The sequence below is a fragment of the Saccostrea echinata genome, unplaced genomic scaffold, assembly GCF_033153115.1.
Source record: "Saccostrea echinata isolate AGI-Se365-2 ecotype Australia unplaced genomic scaffold, CSIRO_AGI_Sech_v1 ptg000030l, whole genome shotgun sequence".
NCBI lineage: Eukaryota > Metazoa > Mollusca > Bivalvia > Ostreida > Ostreidae > Saccostrea > Saccostrea echinata.
The window spans coordinates 21,733,040-21,754,950 of NW_026889779.1; the positions used below are offsets into that span (position 1 = coordinate 21,733,040).

Sequence of the window (21,911 nt, forward strand, 5' to 3'; positions counted from 1 at the left end):
ATACATGTAGATAATTTATTATTATTGCTGTGAAATGAAATCTTAAGTGTTAGACCTTGATCTTTCAATTTTTTTTCTTTGTGATAGAAAGAAGCCCTTACACAGAGTGAAAATACAAGTATGGTAATCTGGATAAAATTATGGGGGATACTTCTGGTATTACATGAAGGGTTTTGTATTGATCAACCATACAGAAAAGTACAGGACACCACTTGTCTGGAGATAGTCAAACTACCTAATTACCAGAATCGTCTAACCTGTACTGACCAGAATGAGCAGTATCACTGCCTATTGAATGGGAATTACACCACAGAGTATGAAGTTTGCAGAGAGTGGAAGTGGATTCCAAAAGGTAGAAATGATTTTGATGTTTTAGTCTGTGGTATATGACACTATGTCAATAGCAGATCTTGTTATACCTTTAAAAATTCCTATACAAGTCTATACTGAAAAAAAGTCTTAACATTTTCAATGTACTGAGCGGTCCAAAAAAATTGATGTCTTCACACAATGGGCAGTTTAAACTGCAGTGCGGGTAAACGAAATTTACATTATGGAAATCGGCTGCTGATATGTCAAAAAAGTAAAGGTATAATAAAAGATTGACTGTGTTCTCAGGCAAAATGCATTTTGCCAACCCCTTGAACCAAACTTCAGGCAAACAGTTTGGTTCTTGGGTCCGGCAAAATGCATTTTGCCCTTGAACCAAGTCAATAAATGTATATTATGAAATTTTCTCTTTCATTCTTTAACTTTTGGTAGATGTGCAAAGTTACTCCATCTCTAATGCCGATTTTTAGCTCTACTGGTCAGAGACCAGAAGAGCTTATGCAATAGTAAGTTGTCCGTCGTCCGTCCATCTGTCTGTCTAGCTGTCTGTCTGTCTGTAAACAACTTTAAGCTCACCTCGACGAAGTCGAGATGAGCTTATGCTATACCCCCAGCGTCGGCGTCCCAGTTAAAGTTTTAGGAGCAAGTCCATTCCCAAGTAACTATAAGCCCTACCTGGACCAAACTTGCATGGATGATGGATTTAGGGATGGACACTACCACACTTGCTTCGGATGCTGGATCTGACCTAGATTTTCCAGTGAGTGACCAGGTTAAAGTTTTTGGAGCAGGTCCATTCCCAAGTAACTATAAACCCTACCTGGACCAAACTTGCATGGATGATGGATCTAGGGATGGACACTACCACACTTGCTTCGGATGCTGGATCTGACCTAGATTTTCCAGATGAGTGACCAGGTTAAAGTTTTTGGAGCAGGTCCATTCCCAAGTAACTGTTAGCCCTACCTGGACCAAACTTGCATGGATGATGGATCTAGGGATGGATACTACCACACTTGCTTCAGATGCTGGATCAGACCTAGATTTTCCAGTTGAGTGACTAGGTTAAAGTTTTTGGAGCAGGTCCATTCCCAAGTAATTATAAGCCCTACCTGGACCAAACTTGCATGGATGATCGATCTAGGGATGGACACTACCACACTTGCTTCGGATGCTGGATCTGACCTAGATTTTCCGGATGAGTGACCAGGTTAAAGTTTTTGGAGCAGGTCCATTCCGAAGTAACTATAAGCTCTACCTTGAACAAACTTGCATGGATGATGCATCTAGGGATGGACACTACCACACTTGCTTCGGATGCTGGATTCGACCTAGATTTTCCACGAGTGAATTTTAGCTATATTTTAACCAAATTAGCATGGATGATGTAGCTAGGGATGGTCACTTCCAGACTTGCTTTGGATTCTGAATCTGACCTGCATTTTCCAGATGAGTGACCAGGATAATTTTTTATACCCCCCGCAAACGAAGTTTAGGGGGGGTATATTGGAATCACCATGTCCGCCTGTCTGTCCGTCTGTCTGTAGACGAGATTTTGTCCAGAGCGTTTCTCGGAAACTATTGCATAGATTTGTCTGAAAATTTGTACACTTATTATTCACCATATGAAGGTGTGCACCTGTTATTTTCATCATGATTGAATAATTTTTCTGCATTTTTTTTTTTCATTTTTATTATGTGATTTTGTCCTGACCTTTTCTCAAAGGCTATTTCATAGAATTGTATGAAAATTCGTACACTCATTATTTACCATATGAAGATGTACACCTGATATTTTCAACATTATTTGATAATTTTTCTGCATTTTACAGGGTTTTTTTTTTTTTTTTTTCATTTTTATTGACTTAGTCATTTTGGGTTTATTTCTAAGGTTTGAGACATAGAATCTAGAACATCTGTACAAAAAATGTGAACTACAGCTTAAAACTATTCCTTAAAACAAAAAAAAATCACCAAGTATTAAAAACAATTTTTACATTACACATCAGATAGTGTAAATCCGTTTGTCCCTTGGGAGTAATGAGTGGACATCATCCAGTTAAAGAAAAATTAATGAGTTCAGTGTGGGAAGCTGTTAGAGCATCTCTGATCAAGCAGGTGTTATCTATATCTCCTGGGAATTTAAAGATCTCTGTTCTTTAATTCTCTTTGTTGTAATTTATTGTCTGTCATAGTACATAGTTACTGGATGACCAGCCTTTCATTTTTAAAATGAATTTGATATAAAGTTATCAAGATTAATTTGATTTTGTAATTAATTGATTTTTTTTTTCAACGATCAATTTGCAGAGTGTCATGTCTCAAAAAGATGACAGATGGTTGCAATTTATTTTTTCAATGTATTAAAAAAAACAATGAAATTACAATGTATTGGTATTGATGTTTTATTAGGTTGTTCCTTGTTTTCATTCATTAAAAAAAAATATAATGAGCAATTATTTTTTCACTCTAAATGTTTGTCAGAAAATTGCATGTGAACACCTCTTAGATCCATAAAATATTAGTGATTTGGCACCTCTGAAAAACCCGGGGGGGGGGGGGGGGGGGGGGTATTTGTCCCTTTTGGACAGTTCTAGTTTGGAGTAGCTATATAACATTATGGCCTGTTATGATTAAACTTGCATAGATGGTGCATCTAAGGATGAAAACTTCCAGACTTACTTTGGATGTTGGAACTGAACAAAATTTTCTTGATTAGTAAACAGGATAAACGTTTTTTGAAGAGGTCTATTTCCAAGTAACTATAAGTCGTACTTAAACCAAACTTGCATGGACATTGATCTTGGGATGTACACTAAATAAAAAAAAATATGTGAAATTTGCCTTGCTTAAAGATAACATTCGTCGAGGTGAGCTTCGTAATCTTTGATTACCTATGTTTTAAAATGCTACTCTTCCTACAGTCTTGGTCTGATTTCAGTATAACTTGGCACAAAAGTATACTACACTAAGATACATTATTCTTTGTATCGGTTTTTGATTTCGATGAACGTTGTTGCCATGGTTACTAAAAATAGAAATTTCTGTGAAATACATTCAAAATGCTACTCCTCCTACAGTTTTGGTCTGATTTCAATATAACTTGGCACACAAGTAGACTACACTAAGATACATGATTCTGTATATCGGTTTTTGATTTCAATGAACGGTGTTACCATGGTTACTAAAAATAGAAATTTCTGTGAAGTACTTTCAAAATGCTACTCTTCCTACAGTTTTGGTCTGATTTCAATATAACATGGCACACAAGTAGACTACACTAAGATACATTATTCTGTATATTGGTTTTTAATATCGGTGAACAGTGCTGCCATGGTTACTAAAAATAGAAATTTCTGTGAAATACATTCAAAATGCTACGCCTCCTACAGTTTTGGCCTGATTTCAATATAACTTGGCACACAAGTAGATTACACTGAAATACATAATTCTGTATATCAATTTTTTGATTTTGGTGAAGTGTTGCCATGGTTACCAAAAATTGAATTTCTTTGATATACTTTCAAATCATTACTTTGCCTACAGTTTGGTCTGATTTTAATATAACTTGGCATGCAAGTAGACTACACTGAGATACATAATTGTCTTAATTGATTTTTTGATTTTGATGAATAATGTTGCCATAGTAACTAAAATTGAAATTTCTCTAAAATTCTTTTAAATGGCTACTCCTTCTACAGTTATAGTCTGATTGCAATTCATCTTGCCACAAAAAGAGAGTAAAAACAAGGCTTACTATTTATTTATTGCCGTTGCAAAGTTTCAAGTCTAAGTGAGTGCTACTTTTCTCTTCCTTAATTGTTATAAGTACAAACCAGTAGAGCTACAGTCTCGACAGAGACTTCTTGTTATTCCAAATGCTGAACTTGTTGACCCTCATTTGAAAAAGTGATACATTCTTAATACCTATGTGCATGTAACTTAACTGTCATGCATTTAAAGATATTTCAGTTATTACTAGGTACATGTAGCTGTTGAAAGAACTATAGGCATATCAGATATATGCCTTCTAATTTCATTTATCAATTCCAAGAAACATGAAAGCTAGAAGAAAAAGTATTTTTGTCTCAAGCTTCCTATTTGAATTTGTACAGGCAAATGTGCATATTTCAATACATATGGAAGTGGAAATGTTGATGAGAGAGACTGTGATTCAACTTCCGGTTTAACCTGTGCACCATCAGAATACAACTCAGCAGATAATGCAAGATGTAAGTTGACTTTCTTCTGATAGAGAAACTTTTAGGGGTGTAACAATATGGTTTAAAAGCATGCTTGATAAATTGTGATATACTAGCTGAGTTTTTATCACAAAACATTTGCGATGAATCACAATTTTTCATAATTTTTTTATACAAATTGTGTAGCTGTTTTGAAATGTAATGAAACTACCTATGATCATACATGTAATTTGTTAGGATAAAAGATGTGAATTAATCCCTGTAGTATTGAAAAATAATAAACAGTAATGATAACATAGTAAAATGTAAAAGGTGAAATATCATGATACGTATCATGAAACATTCCTGGTGTATCATGATATGCAAATATAGCCCTTTCATGAGGTCAAGCATGCGAGGCTGATACCATATGCTTTTTTGTGAAGTTGATATATATCTATGGATTCTCTGAATGAAAGAGTTACATTTGCTATATTTTATTTTCGACAATGGATACATTTATTTCATTATTTTTTAAAGGAAGATTGTCAAACTGTAAAGGAAAAAATCTATTTTTAGAAAGTTCCGGTCAATCCAAGTATTGGCTGATTAACCACAATAACTGGAAAAGAATTTTGATTGGTTTAATGACATATGCCTGCAAATCAGGTTCATTTTTACATGTAACAAAACTTCCCTTATCTATTATTAGAAAGTACAGGTCTATCCGAATTTTTATGCCCCCCTTCAAAGAAGGGAGGGCATATTGCTTTGCCATGTTTGCTGCTGTCTGTCTGTCGGTCCACCAACAGTTTCCGTTTATTTTCTTCACAGAGGTTGCACATACTGAAATGAAATTTGGTATACAGATTTATGGTAAGAATATCTAGGTCAAGTTATGTTTTGGGTATGATCGAGCAATTTTTGACAGAGTTATGCCCCTTGGACTTAGAAAAATTCCAATTACTTGCTTTCCCTACATTATTTCTGCAATGGTTGAACAAATTTAAAATTACTGATCTATCATGAGAAATGTGTTTTTGCCAAAGATGTGATGTAGAAGACTATTTTTGGTTGATGCATCTCAGATAGTACCGGTAGATTACCCCTATTGATTTTCAGTTCAAAAGGTCAATTTCATTTCCATGTACACTGCCCATAATGTATACTGCCCATAATAAAGGCGTGTGAGCCCTATAATGTATGTCCAAGGGAGGGGGGGGCATAAGTGTTTCACAAACATCTCTTGTTTTATGTTTATATTAAGAAAGATCCAGTCTATTTGAATTTCTATATTTTGACATGTGATGACAAACGATCCAATGATGAAACTCATTACAACATGTGAAAATAAAATATCATGATACACCCTAGTGTATCATTACACTCCTAACCCCTCTATATATTTTTTACTAAGTGCAAAGCAGTAAAACTACATTTTCATGAGAAACTTCTGGTTGGAAATAAATACTGTATTTGTTTTTGATTACATGTATTAAGGTTTGTCAAAATTCTGAGGTTTTCAATTTATAGTATGAACTTAATTGCAGATGCTGCCTGTTATGTAAAGAAAGAAATGACAACTATGTCAATCCTACAAACAAGGTAATATTTTTGCTCACTTTGACAGAGTTCCTGGTTTAAGTTTTTAGAGCAGGTCCATTAACAAGTAACTATAAGCCTTACTTGTACCCAACTTGCATGGAAGGTACATGTAATGATGCACATTAACAGAAAGGTTTCGAATTGTGCATCTGAACTACAATTCCTAAATGATTAAACTCATCAACAAAAGGTTTTTGGGTCAGGTCCATTCCCATTAAGTACCTTTGAGTCCTCCCTAATCAAAGTTGGTTCTTCTGGTGAAAACGTGAATTTTTTTTGTAGCAAATCCAGCAGGAACCCACAAAATAGAACTCTAGTTTTTAATATATATACGTCTTTTAAAAGCTGGTAATATTGATGCAGAATAAAGTGCTGAAATAACTAGTATGTAAATAACTGGTTAGTAACCGTTCTGTGTGTTCAGTGTTCTGTGATAGGAGATAAAATATGTTACACATTATATACTTTAATCGTGGTAGATATGTCGTGAATGTCGTTACGCGTTATGACCAGATTTTTTACTTTCCAAATCTGATCGTGGCCAGATTTTTACATGTTGGAGGTTGGCAAGTATGTATGTCGATTGTGATCCTGGATTGTCTCAGTTTGAGCCATTCAACATGGCCATTTGTACAAGCATGAAAGTATAATGAAGGTAAGATTATTATTTCTTTATACATTTACGATATGCTCAATCTATTCTATTCAGTTTACTGTTATAATCATCGGGGAGATAAATGTTTTAATATATTTATTGTATATGTATACTTGTCAGTTTTAACTTCACTTTCTTTAGGCAAATCCAAAAACACCGTCACACCAAGAACTGATACTGGACATGATCATTCCTATTCATTTATACTATTTATAGACATCTTCATCTATGCAGCACAGCTAAGGCTGCAGTAAGGAGGCGGGGCCTAATTTATACGGGAAATGCTTACTATGACATCACACAAAAATATAAGTTCTTCAAATTTCCACAAAATGAAATGATTTGCTATTTTCAAGTGTTGAATAGCTTTAAACTACATCAATACTAACTAGTGCATGCATTATTGTCTTTGGTTAAATCCCACACAGCAATGTATAAACAATTCACTGATCGCAATGCACTTGTCAATGTGATGTCATATCGTAAAATTTGACGCAGTTTGTATGCAGTGAGAGGCGGATCAAGTTATATTTATACAATGAAAAATGTATTTTGTATTTAAATAAAATATAAATTGTAGATATATAAGAGGCCATTAACTTGGATCCGATGTCTATTTTATGATTTTATTCATACACTTCCCGTACATTCCCTAGACAAGCGATTCTGTCGTATATTTGTATGCAGATTCATTGAAGGGTAATAGAAGGGTCATAATAAATCGATATATTGCAAGGGCATACCCTCAATGAATTATGACAAGCTTTTACACATAAACTCAAGAAGTATGAAGATATTTGAAAAGTGCTGCGAACATGTTGAAATCCTGCAAATGAATTAATTATATCTATATTTAATGTACTTGACCAGCAAAATATTCAACATACGGTCTAACAGATGTAATTTTAGCAATTAGATAGTAGAATCTATATAGGTTCGCAGCACTTTTCACAAACTACAAAGAGTGTTGAAAATAATTATATGTTAAACTTAGATTTTTAACTTGGTTATGCCCTTGCAATATTAGAATTCATAGATGACCTCAATACTTCAGGTATATTTGCTAAAATCACGTGACTGCCACATCACGTGACAAGTCTAAATAAGAAATCTAAATGTCCTCAACATGTAGTTTTCAACCACATTGCATTTGTCCGATAATAGTAAAGTCCTAAAAAGAAACGCCCATCCTTGTAAAGAATGTATTTTCTATCTAAAAAATTCACCGATATTTCCATTTGGCACCTTAACTGTACTGCGTATTTCATTTAAGGAATCACTGTCTAGTTAGTAGAGTATGCCAGGGCATCAACGATGGTTGGAAACGTGGGATAATTTGCATAACGGGTGAAGCCCGTTATGCATAAATTATCCCACGTTTCCAACCATCGTTGATGTCCCTGGCATACTCTACTAACTAGACAGTGATTCCTTATATTTCCATTTCATTGTGAAATAAAATTGTAAATTTAGATTTTAAAAATGTAGACTAATAGATTTAAATTACACGAGGCTTCACATGTCAATTTCAATAGTCCCTGCCCACTGACGTCAAACACAAAGACAGCCGCACGAGAATTACATGCATATTAGATTTCCTTAGAGTCAGACACAAAGACAGCCGTACGAGAATTACATGCATATTATAGGCCTTCTTATCTCCTGACCTTTCGCTTGGCGAAATTTGCATTCCAGTGGAATGATCAAGAAATCAACTCCCCTAACTATCAAAGGGTTATCACAGAGAAAACAAATAGAAATGGAAATATATATATATATTAACATGAATTATTGAAGTCATCTGAATACCACAGAGTTGTAATCAATGTCATCTAGGAATTATATATTGAAATGAATATTTACACTTTAAGTTGACAATATTTTAGGATCAGAAATGAAAATTTATCACATAAAAGTACTAGTGTAACTAGATGAAGATGTCTATAAATAGTATAATTTCCAGGGCCCTACCATATATACCATATATAAGAAAGATAACTCTTCCAACCAGATCTTTTGAACCAACATTTTTTATGAATTTTTATGCCGCCATATCAAAGATTGGGGGGTATATAGTTTTGCCCTGTCTGTCTCTCTGTCTGTCTTTTTTGTCTTTGTCCACAAAAACTTTAACATTCCCCTTAACTTTTGATTGGTTAGAACTAAGGTTTTCATATTTCACATGTGTATTCCCATCCTCGCAAGCCAGGGGTCCTGAGTCAACACGTTGCCGTTGGACCCCTGGCATATTTCATTCAATATTTGTGGGCTTGCTTCTCTCATTGAGAAGCACCAATCAAATTAAAGCTTTCATAAAAAGTTAGATAAGGATTCAGTTGACACCTCAAATGCATGTGTTACAAGTTGTTTATCATAGAATGGCTTAATGTGATTGGTTGAGAGATAAGAAAAACAATCAAGATTTGTAATTTTTCCGAAAGACGTCGCTACAGTCAGCCCACAAATATTGAATGAAATATGTCAGGGGTCCAATGGCAACATGTTGACTCAGGACCCCTGGCTTGTGAGGATGGTGTATTCCTTGTGACAAGACCTTTCTTTGGGTACCATCATATTTGACCTTCTGACCTTGACCTTGGAGTTTGACCCAGTTTTTCAAAATTTTGCAGAACCTTAACCTTGGCCAGAACTTTTGAACAATTGGTACTAGGGCTTTCATATTTCACATGTGTAATCCTTGTAACAAGACATTCCTTTATATAGCAACATTTTTGACCCTTGATATTGACCTAGAAATTTGACCTACTTTTAAAAAAACTTTAACATTGGCCATAACTTTTGAACTGTTGGTGCTAGTGCTTTCATACTTCACCTGTGCAATCCTTGTGACAAGACCTTCCTTGGATACCAAAACTTAGACCCTTTGACCTTGACCTAGGAGTTTGACCTAATTTTGAAAAACTTTAACCTTGGCCATAACTTTTGAACAGTTGGTGTTAATGCTTTCTTACTTCACATATGCAATTCTTGTGACAAGTCTTTCCTTTGAAACCAACAACTTAAACCCTTTGACCTTGACCTTGGAGTATGACCTACTTTTGGAAAACTTTAACCTAGGCCATAACTTTTAAACAGTTGGTGCTAAGGCTTTCATATTCATCATGTCTGTTCCTTGTGACAAGACCTTTCTTTAAATACCAACAATTGTAATACATTGACCTTGGAGTTTGACCTACTTTCGAAAAACATTAACCAGTCAGGGGTGAGACTGAAATCCGTCATTTCTGAAAAATGATGGATAATCGTCATATTAACTAACTATGTATTTTCGTCATTTTTGTCAAGATGACTTACTATCATCATATTTTGTTTTTCGACTTAATTCTTCTATCCTGGTTACATAAAAGCAAAATTTGAATTCACCGCTGAAAGAAGAGTGTTTACACAAGTTTCATTTCATCTGGGTCACTAATTACTGCCGACCACGTGCGTTAGAACATCAACATGGAAGGTGAGAGTTATTATTTAGCGGTAAAATGTCGAATTTTGGTAGAACTAATTCGCCATTTTTACATGGCTTTTAGCCCTATAAAAACATATAGTACACCGTCTGGAAGAATACATACTTGTAGAGAAAAGTCTCGACAAAAAGTTAAAGCCATAAAAAAGTAGTGCGCCCCTTAAAATAAGCAAGATATTTCAGTGCGCCCAGACCCTCCATTTTGAAAAAAGACAGAATATCGTCATTTTCGTCTTCTTTCCTATTTAATGCAAATAAATTGACAAATAACTCTTCCACTCTTATTTTTGCTTGGGAAATTTGTACTGTCAACATAACCAGTATTGTAGTCAACTGTATTAGAGAAATGAAGTTTGTTTACAATGTTTTTTGTCCTTTTTTCGGTTGGTGGATCTAACATTTTTCAAAGAGAGGTAACTCGGTATTCTAGAAATACTCTGAATTTTTATGACTGTTTTTCGTTGTTTTCTTAAAAATGACGAGTTTAAGTCATAATAAAAATTTTATTTTATGACTAAAAATCGTCATTTTAAAAATGACGGATTTCAGTCTCACCCCTGACTGTTAACCTTGGCCATAACTTTTGAATGATTGGTGCTACGGCTTTCATATTTCACATGTGTATTTCTTGGGAGAAAGCCTTTCCTTGGGTTCCATTAATTTTGACCATTTGACCTTGACCTTGATGTTTGACTTACTTTTGAAAAACTTTAACCTTTTCCATATCTCTTCAATGGTTGCTGCTCGGGCTTTCATATTTCACAGGTATATTTCTTGAGACAAAACCTTACTGTGGGTACCAACATATTTGATTTGCAGTTGAGAAAGTTCAACCTTTGCTATAAGTTGCCATATGGGGGCATCAGTGTTTCACAAACACATCTTGCTTTTTATACTTTTCTCTGTCAAATTTGCTTTCAATTTGTCATTTGCATATCATTGATATTCATGTATATTTTCTATTTATAGATTTTGGTACAGATTTAACCACCTCTAAGTCTTCCGGTGAATAATGCAATTGAAAAGAATAAGAGAATTATACAAGAATTTTATTGTATAGTAAAAAAAAGTGCTTTCATAGTTTTAATGGTCAGATAGACTTATAAATAATAATAAATAAAATTAGACAAAAATAACATGTCTTATTAAATGTTCTTTAAAGACAAAGAGATACCAATGTGAGAGGGAATGCGATGAGATTAGTAATAGTGCTTATGTACTATTGTTTTGTTTAGTCTGCATAGTAATAGTGACAAATGGGGGAAGCAGATCTAATGTAAGATTATTACCAGTGGTGGATCCAGGATTCTTGAAAAGGAAGGGGGGCAACCAGTTTTGAGTTGGAGTGGGATCCAGGGGGCAAAGCCCCCAGAAACTCTCAGGTTATAGGAGTTTTTTGGAATAGTGTTTTTGACTTATTTTAGCTATATTTCAGGCATAATTAATGCAATATCTCACGCCAAAAAATTGATTTATTAATCTTATGTATATTTTTGATCATAAAGGGGGAATGGGAGGCCTCCTCTAAATCCGCTTGTGGTTACTGAGTACTAATTATTTTGTTGATCCCTGATCATCTTATTTCTCTTGCTTTTGGGCAACATTGCTTCATCTATCAGTTTATTTTATTATATCCTTCTATGGATCCTTAATATTGTTGTTTTATACACAGGTGACTGTTAAGGCCCTTGGACCTCTTAAGAGAGGTAATCCATACAAATGTATGACCTTTGAAATTTTTTCATGATGTGCAGCTAATTGCAACATTTTAAAAACAATTCTTTTGTTTCTCAATAATGATATAAATATGCAATAATATTGTACTACAAGTATGATAATTAAGACTTAACAAGTTCATCACACAACAGATGAGTAATGCCATTGTCCCATGGGGAATCATGGATTAACATTAATGGTTGTCTGATTGCCCAGGGAAAGTAAATTCTTAGTTCAGGCAAGTGAAACTGTTAACACACTTGTTGGATGGGGCAAGTGGATTTTTCTGATAGAAATGTATATTGTTATCTAGATTACATTAGTTTTTAGGTCACCTGAGTCACTCAGGTGACCTATTGCTATCCGTTTTTGTCCGTCGTGCGTTAACTTTTGAACATTTTCAACTTCTTCTCTAGAACCGCTCAACCAATTTCAACCATTTTTGGCATATAGCTTCTTTGGGTGAAGGGAATCGCAAATTGTGAATTTCATGGTCCCTGCCCCCCTGGGGCCCCAGGGGTGGGGCTAAAACCACCAAAATTGATGCAATCTTTAAAAATCTTCTTCTTTACTCCTGGACATCAAGCAGTCAAACTGTTGGCATGATTGTAATAAGCATTAGGCCCTCTACCTAAATTGTTAAATTCATGGCCCCAGGGTTAGGGGTTCTGGTGCTAGGGCGGGGCTCTATTGATTATATAGTGAAAATGCATTTAATTCTTTGAAAATCTTCTTCTCTGCTCCTGGGTATTATTTAAACAAACTAAGTGCATGGTTATAACAAGCATTGATGCCTATTCCAAAATTGTGAAATTCATGGCCCCTTGGTCAGGGGTTCTGGTGTTGGGGGGGGGGCTCTATTGATTATATAGTGAAAATGCATTAATTCTTTCAAAATCTTCTCTTCTCCTGGGTATTATTTAAACAAACTAAGTGCATGGTTATGACAAGCATTGATGCCTTTTCCAAAATTGTGAAATTCATGGCCCCTGGGTCAAGGGTTCTGGTGTTGGGGGGGGGGGGGCTCTATTGATTATATAGTGAAAATGCATTAATTCTTTAAAATCTTCTTCTCTGCTCCTGGGTATTATTTAAACAAACTAAGTGCATGGTTATAAAAAGCATTGATGCCTATTCCAAAATTGTGAAATTCATGGCCCCTTGGTCAAGGGTTCTGGTGTTGGGGGGGGGGGGGGGGGGGCTCTATTGATTATATAGTGAAAATGCATTAATTCTTTAAAATCTTCTTCTCTGCTCCTGGGTATTATTTAAACAAACTAAATGCATGGTTATAACAAGCATTGATGCCATTTCCAAAATCGTGAAATTCATGGCCCCTGGGTCAGGGGTTCTGGTGTTGGGGGGGGGGGGGGGGGGGCTCTATTGATTATATAGACAGTGAAAATGCATTAATTCTTTCAAAATCTTCTTCTCTGCTCCTGGATATTATTTAAACAAACTAAGTGCATGGTTATGACAAGCAATGATGCTTTTTCCAAAATTGTGAAATTCATGGCCCCTGGGTCAGGGGTTCTGATGTTAGGGGGGGGGGGGGGGCTCTATTGATTATATAGTGAAAAAAATTTCATTTGTTCCTGGTGTAGGACTGGAACCAATCAGAAAACAGCTTTTATTGTAGGTTAGTTTTGTAAGCAAATAATATGACTCGTCTTTAAAATGGAAAATGTCAATATTGTAGGATTTGTGACTAGTTACTTTAAATAAAACATCGGGGATTAATTTTTTGAACATTGTCCTCCTTACAATCACAAGAGATATACTCTGGAGTTAGGCAATTTGATAAATATATTCTCATTGGTTAGTTTATAATTACCCATTATGTCATGTGTAACCACAAGCCCAACTTTTAAATAATGACTTATGTCAAGGGTTTGTGTGGAGTTCTGAAATCACAAAACCTTGACATTGTGAGGATGAAAAGGATCCTACTGAAAATAATTTCTAACAAATATGAATTTTATTATAAAGGAAACCTGGAGATTGGCTAGGGGGGTATTGCTGCATGGAAATGTGTGTTTACAGGTTAAATTTAAATTGACAAGGACAGTGGTAAACATTCATGTACAAACATATAGTATGGGAATTTATTTTCTAGTAGCTCAACTTGCCAAATAGACAGTAGTGTATCTGGTCACACTTTTTCTTATCATATAAACATAAACAGTAACAAATTATTTTCTTTTTTGTTAATTTGGACAATCAAGTTTTGCATTTGGGCAAGTCAAAGTTTGAGATTACTTGCCCGAAGGGCAAGTGTATGGAGGGTAATCGTGTTCAAAAATCCAGACTTGTAAGTTTGTAAATCCAAACTTGTAAGTTTGTAAATCCAAACCTGTAATCGTATCAGTTTCATATTATACATATGTAAGTAGGTAATTCCTACATCCTAGCATGTAGTTCCGAAAATACAACTGTGTTGACTTTGTCTAATGAGTTTATACTATGAATGTGTGTATTTTTGATGTTGTAAACTTTGTTTTCCGGAATTTATATTTCCGCGATGTGAATAAAACACAAAGGCAATTGACAAGTCTACAAATGTAAAGTCTACATGACTGTCGAATTTTGATAATGAGAACCTATGGAGGGTCATCAGTGCCACAATTATTTTTAATGGTCTTATTTTCTTTTTTATTCTAACTTTTTGTTTTCCAAATTAAATTCTTTATTTTTTATTTCTTATTTTCATTTGGTGGAGGTGGGGTGGAGCAGTGGGCACAAAACAAAAATTTCTTGTTAAGCTCCCCCCCCCCCCCAAAAAAAATGAAACATTCCTGTTGAGGGAGCACAACGATGAATTAGCCTTATTTCTTTTCTTATGTATTTACCGACAAAATTATTGAGGGGGCACAATCAGAAATTGCTTTTTTTATTGGTATAGTATATACTGGCACCCTCACCCCACTTGCTATATACGGACCTGGTTCGGGGCCATAAAACTTAGATGAGCTCACTTTTGATCCCTGTCTCTCTTTTCTACTTACTATTAATTCCTTTGTTAAATGTGAGACTGTGATCAAAAATGAGCCCGTCTAAGTTTTATGGCCCTGGTGCAAGATGTTTCAAATATGATAAATATGACCGCCATTTTTGATTGCCCGCTTATGGTACACAAATATCAGGTATTTTTAAATTGATATTGTCATCACATTATTGTTTTAAAGTAGGACAGAGAAAATTTTTTTCACTAACAAATCTCCGGTCCAAAGTAGGAGGGATCGAAAGGTTGGGCTCCCAACTTTTTTGTGTGGAGAATAATCTTTTGCAGCTGTTTTAATATGAAAATTCATTTATAGGCTGTATGCCCAACCACCCCCACCCCCCATCCCCCTTATTTTGCAGTATCATTAAACTCTGGCAAATTCTTGCGTTGAAAAAAAAAGTTACTGAAAAGTTAAAGATATCCTAAACTGCGCCTCCCACGAAGGAGGAGTTTGGGCAGTATATTTATTTTATTTTTCATTGTCAAATTTTTGGAGCCCCCCCCCCCCCCCATTGATACGGATCTTCATCTACTGAGTGGTTGTTGTTGTTTTTTTTTTAAATATAATATCATTGCAGTTACATTGGTTCTTAATAAACTGAGGCACTGATCACAGTAGCCTAGTGGTTGGGCGCTAGCCTCGTAGGCCATATGAGGGTAAGAGTTCGCTTGTCCTAAGTTCCTAGTGCCGACCGGCAAAATGTAAGACATTTAACATACGTGTTGGTAATGACTATTCCTTCGGCATTGAAAGTCAAATTGAATAATTTTTCGGTTGAGACCTTTAAAACCGAAGCCCCTCTACATCTGCGCAAGCCATGAATAAGCAGGTAATGATTCATGTCACATCGTCAAAAAAAAAAAAAAAAAAAAAATTAAGAAGATAAAATAAAATTGGAACATATAAACAAAAAGTTAGAATTAAAATTAAATAACAAATTCAAGTGAAAATATTAATATAGAATTGGAAGTTAGAATAAAAAAAGAAATAAAATCTAAATAAATTATTTCCGTTGGAAAAAGAAGGAGTTAGAATAAAAAAAGGGAAAAAATGTGGCACTGATGCCCCTCCATAGTTTTTCATAATCAAAATTCGACAATCATGTAGACTTTACATTTGTAGACTTGTCAATTGTCTTTGTGTTTTATTCAGAGCGCGAAAATATAAATTCCGGAAAACAAAGTTTACAAATCAAAAATACACACATTCATAGTATAAACTCAAAGTCAACACAGTTGTATGTTCGGAACTACATGCTAGGATGTCGGAATTACCTACTTACATACGTAGACTATGAAACTGATACGATTACAAGTTTGGATTTACAAACTTACAAGTTTGGATTTACAAACTTACAAGTCTGGATTTTTGAACACGATTACCCTCCATACAAGTGAATCTGAAAATTTATGTCTGTCCCTGGGAATATATGATCTATGGCACTGAGTTAATTTCTTAAAGTTCAGTTTGAAATTTGATAATAGACAAAAATTGCAACTGTCAAGTTAAAGCCTTTTGTTTTTGAATTTAATATAAAGTTTTTAAAAAAGTTTTTAAAAAAATTAAATTGATAATGTATATTATAATTTTATTTTATTTATCCCAATACATATGTAACAAACTTGCTGAGTGTTGTGCCTCACTAAGATTACCGATTCAAAAGTTTTGTCAGCTAGTTTTATCATAAACATAATGATTTCTGGTAGTATTTTTGATATTTTAGTAGGCGTTGGCATTTTTCATCTTTCATAAACAAAATAATGTCAATGAACAAGGATCAGAATGTTCATTTGTGTCATGAGCAGTTCCCAGACAAATTTACGATATACCCCCCCCCCCCCCCCCCCACACACACACACACACACACACAATTGATAACTACAACATCATAAAAGAAGATGCACATCAAACATAAAGAAATTATGGAGAAATTGATGAAATCTGTGTACCAAGGTTGACTTGATTTTCTTAAATGCACACTCATCAGTTTTTGATAAATAAACAAAAGCTGACAGACTATCATGCTTTGGCAGTGGCCTGCATTTTATCTGCAATAGTTGCAATCTTTAAATTCTTACATGAACAAACAAAGAAAGTAGTTTATTGTTTAAAATAATGGTTTTGCTATAAAAGCATGAACCTTGGTATAATATTATTTTATAGATGCATGCCTGTGTGATATAATGATTATTAAAATATAACACTGTTAATTCTTTTTTAGCACAAGACAAAATGTTAGTACTTCTGATGGAGGAAACTCAACTTCATCAAATTCAACTGGATCCATTGATAGGACAGGGCAAGATGGAGGGTAGGTGTATTGCTTGAACATTTAGTCTGCCCATTTTTATCCAAAACACAAGTAAGAAATACCAGCACAGAAGATAGATAATGACATGTCTGATATATAGGTCTCAACGTTTTCCTGTAATGTATGGATTATCAAATTAGATTTAACATTTTGACATATTTAAGTGATAGATCTGAAAATAGTTTAGAAGGGAATTGTCACCAGAGGAAACACAGTATCTTTAAAGACATTTTGTGAAGTGATATTTTCAAACTGCTTTTAAATCTGAGTCACTGGGGTAAGCTTCTAGTATATTAGGCCATGTTTCAAAAATGTTTGGTTGCCAACTGGCTAAAAATGGCCTAATTTAATTCAAAACTTTTTTTTAACCTCCAGGAAGCATATATTTTTTTATGCATTCTTGAAAATAGATTTTGACAATTCCGCATTAAAATTGAAATTTTCTGAGAAAAAAATTTCTCACCTACCTACTGACCCAATTTTTTCATCCTGAGTCGGGAGAAGGCAAACAAACATTATTTTAAAGTTGGCCATATATATGCATAAATTTTTCATGTTTCCAACTTTTTTTCTTGCTTCAGAAATATTTGGTTTATTTCATTGAATCAGTCGTGCCTCAAAGCATGTATTATAAGTGATAAGGAATCCCCTGATTTCATTGTTTAGCATTGACCTAAAGTAGTTGTGTATTTTTCTTTTTAACTATACTGAAAGCCCTTTAGTATCTGCATTGCTGTTTGGAAGAACAAGGAAAGTTTCAGCTAATTTTGAAAGTATTCAAATCAGGGACATTGAAATGTCCCAGTTCAGATCTTGGTTTTAAAGATAATTTTTATCTCCAGACATAAAAAACAATTTAGATATTATGTACAGTTAGTCTCATACTATCCTCGATCACTTTATTTCATCCATTGCAGGTTGTTTTCCAAGATTCTTTGATATGCTGGCTTTGATGATGATCTTGTTCTATGGGAAGCTATTTTAGAATGACTTCAAATTTTGATTTGTCAAAACATCTCCCAGATAATTTTATCACTTGCACTGATAATTTATCGATACATAGCCTACTGTACATAGCCATTGGCATTGTTTTCGTAGATCCAAGCTTGGCTTGATAACTGGAAATGACACATGCAAATTAATTATAAACCAAATGCAGAAATGGGTGATTTTTGGGTTGTTCAGCAAAAATCGGATGAAAAGCATGACCCAGCATGTCATAAAAATTAATCGGGTAACGGATCGAAAATCAGGTGTAACCCAACAAAATCGGATGAGTTGGCAACAATGCACCAAGATCTGTTTTTGGCCGGGGGCATATAGTGTTACCCTGTTCCGTCATTCTGTGATTCCGTCATCATTGACTTTTGTTCATTATCTTGGCAACAGTTGCACACATTCAACTCAAATTTGACATATGGATACATCATAGGACTATGCAGGTCAAGTATGAATTTGGTCATGGTCTGATTATTTTTGTCAGAGTTATCCTTCTTGAACTTAAAAAAAAAAATATAAATTTTCAGTTTCTGCTCTCTAACTTTTGTAGGGATGTATGTACGTGTGTAAGGTTGAAATTGCATGTGCAGGTGTTTTTAATACTAGAAAATACAGGTCAAGTTCCAATTTCCATGGTCCAATGATTTTTGACAGAGTTATCCCTCTTTAACTTAGATAAAAAATAGAAAAATTTCATTTTCCGCTTTCTAACTTTTGTAGGGATGTATGTATAAGGTTGAAATTGCATGTGCAGGTATTTTACCAGAAAATACAGGTCAAGTTCTAATACAAATTTAAAACTAAATATGGCATTTGAAATTTTGGCTACCTGTGGGGGCCTTCGTGGCATTACGACTTATCTAATCTCTCCTAATTGTGATTAGAAACAACATGTCTTTTATAAATATTTTCAAATAATCTTCTTCTAGCAGTCCTTGAAGAAATATTTTCAAAAGATGTGTTGCTAAATTTATTTATGAGGTCTTCCAAGGTCTGTCTTCAGTTATTCAGGACCATCCTAAAAATTGATGATTGGCTCTGTCATCAGTTTTTCTCCGCCTGCCAGTTCTTAGAAGTTTTCTTTGTTTCCCCTTTCTTTCATTCATTTAATTAATTTATTTACAGTCCTATGAATAAGTCCAGTGATGTTTGAAATTTTTGGAGACTGGTCCTTCGGATGAGACCATATAAATCGAGGTCCCATGTTGCAGTAGGTGCGGCACGAAAAAGATCCCTTAATGCGCAATGGCCCTGAGTGTCGAGTATAGGTCTAAATTTGCAGCCCTCCACCAGCAAGTGGTGGCGTCTCCATATGAGTGAAAAATTCTCGAGAAGGGTGTTAAACATCATGCAAACAAACAAATCTTTTCCACATTGACCCCTTTTTGTTAGCAGATGTCCAGATGATTATCAACAAACAAAAGGCAATTAAAATTTAGAAACTAAATTTAAAATCAAGATTAATATGGGTCTTTTATCCAGATGCAGAAAGTTGGGATTTTTTAATTTATTGGTTAACTAAGAGACAAAATAATGCCAACCCAGTCATGGAAACATATGCGTCCATTTTGAGAACTAAATTATGGCCAACTACTGTATCAGGGGGTGCAATTAAAAAAATCAAGTACTAGCCCACGGGCTAGTGGCAGCAATAAAGTTACTTGCCCCAAGTAAAAAGTTACTAACCCAAATGTAAGGGGGTGGGGGTAACAATTACTAATATTAAAAAAAAATAGATTATTGTTGAAAAAGTCAGGGTTTTAATGTCTTTTTTTTTTTTTTTTTTATTAAAGTTTAATTCTCACTAGTAAAATCGAATCATGTATAAATTAATTATTATGATAGAAAATAAAAATGAATTTAAATAAATTATTTTTCCTTTTTCTGCACTAGTTCATCTAAAGTGAAGTGAAATCATTTTTTTTCATCTTAAATTATTAAAAACACTGGAAATATATTTTACGTAAATCACATAATGCTTATCTTTCAGTTGATTGAGTGATCATAAGTAATTAAATGAGATATCTGCCTTTATTTACCATAAACACATGAATGGAGGAAATTTGGATTAGAAAAAAAACGACTGTTTTTGGAAGTAAATAAGTCAGGAGGAAGTGCTGCAAAATGGATAAGATTATGGAGATTTACAAACAGTTGGAGCATGCTGCCTGGAAACTTTTCATTGGTTGGGAATTTTAAAGCAAAAAATGAGTGATAATACCGGTAGTGATTTTCATATATTACATTGGTATTTTTAATTTTTACTAGCCCAAGGGGCTACCTGCATGCAGAAAACCACTAGCCCAACCCCAAAAAATGGTAGCCCCAGGCGTTTGGCAATGCTAATTGCACACCCCTGACTGTATGTTTCACACCTTCAAGAAAATGATGATTGAAACTACTAGCATTACTGTTGATAAGAGCTATTTAGCTCAAAATAGATGGTCTGTTTCAAGTTATGAAAGACACAAGGAATATGATATGCTTGTAGAAGTGTTTACATTCTTATGCTATTAAGTGATCATTATGGTAATTAAAAAAAAGGAGTGTATATAGAAAGAAAATGTGACAAGCAGCTCCTGATCTATTGTCAAAAAGGAAATGCAGACTTATTAATGATATACACTAATGCACAAGGACAAGAAGCTCTTACAATGTATCTTGATGAATCCACAGGGAGAGGTATAAAGACTTGGTGATGATCTACATGTAGATTACAGTTTTAGAAATGGAATCTTAATGTACTTTTTAAATGACGTCAACTTCCAATGTTCCATACACTGGATTTGAATATCTGACGAACTGGACTCTGCTGCCACTTTAGCAGCCCTTTGTGAAAGCTGTGAGCCTGGTAAAGATTCCTGGGCCCTGTACACAGACAGGGTTAACTGCAGATGTTCTGTAAAAAAAACTTGGTGACATGTGATACTCAGGTTTGCTGTCAATGAATGAAAAAAAGCTTCATTAGCAATTAGGAGATTGGTGGGTTTGTAAAGATGAATCAATTTTTTTACACGCCACATAAGGACATAACAGTTCATTGGGGTTCTGTGGAATTTGTAAGATGGCAGATTTATTAGAATGTTTGAAGTGGGGGATTGTCAGTTCAATGCAATTTTGTTATAAATGTTAAATGTTAAGCAAGGATATAGTGCTGTTTTACACTGCCTGTTTTGGTCATTTCTCCTATCCGAAGGAATGCATAAAATGCCAAAAGGAGCATTGAATGAAGCATTATTCTAATACATGTATATGCCAAGTTTGAAATACAGGGTAAAACATATGAATTAATTTTGTCAAAATTGAATGTGTGATGGGCAGTTTGGCTTCACCAGAAAGATTGGGTTCGTTGAAGTATGGGAGTTGTTTTTAATTAGAAAATGTTAAGTCTTGATAGTTTCCTAGTTTAAAGGTAAATCTCAAAAGCAGAAATATGGGTTTTGGTTGTACTGGCTACTAAATTTGATGGTAGAAGTTTGCAATGTATACAAGTAAATGGTCCAGTGATGGTGGAAGTGGATCCTCGTTTGGATGAATATACCATTTAATGAAGTCTTTCTAATGAGTATTGTATGAATTCAGTGAATCTTGTGGCAATGTTTGCTGATCAGAAAATTTGCTGTGCTGC

The 21,911-nt window shown here is 34.5% G+C and overlaps 1 protein-coding gene across 1 annotated transcript; it reads left to right on the plus strand.

The window, feature by feature from the left end:
* Positions 1–100: 100 nt before the first annotated feature.
* On the plus strand, positions 101–18,316 carry LOC133197529 (uncharacterized). The gene is made up of 5 exons (XM_061333610.1): positions 101–352; positions 4,446–4,562; positions 6,062–6,116; positions 17,195–17,284; positions 18,202–18,316. Exons 1-5 carry the CDS (start codon positions 121–123, stop codon positions 18,221–18,223), a joined length of 516 nt encoding a protein of 171 aa, XP_061189594.1. The 5' UTR covers positions 101–120; the 3' UTR covers positions 18,224–18,316.
* The last annotated feature ends 3,595 nt before the right edge of the window (positions 18,317–21,911 follow it).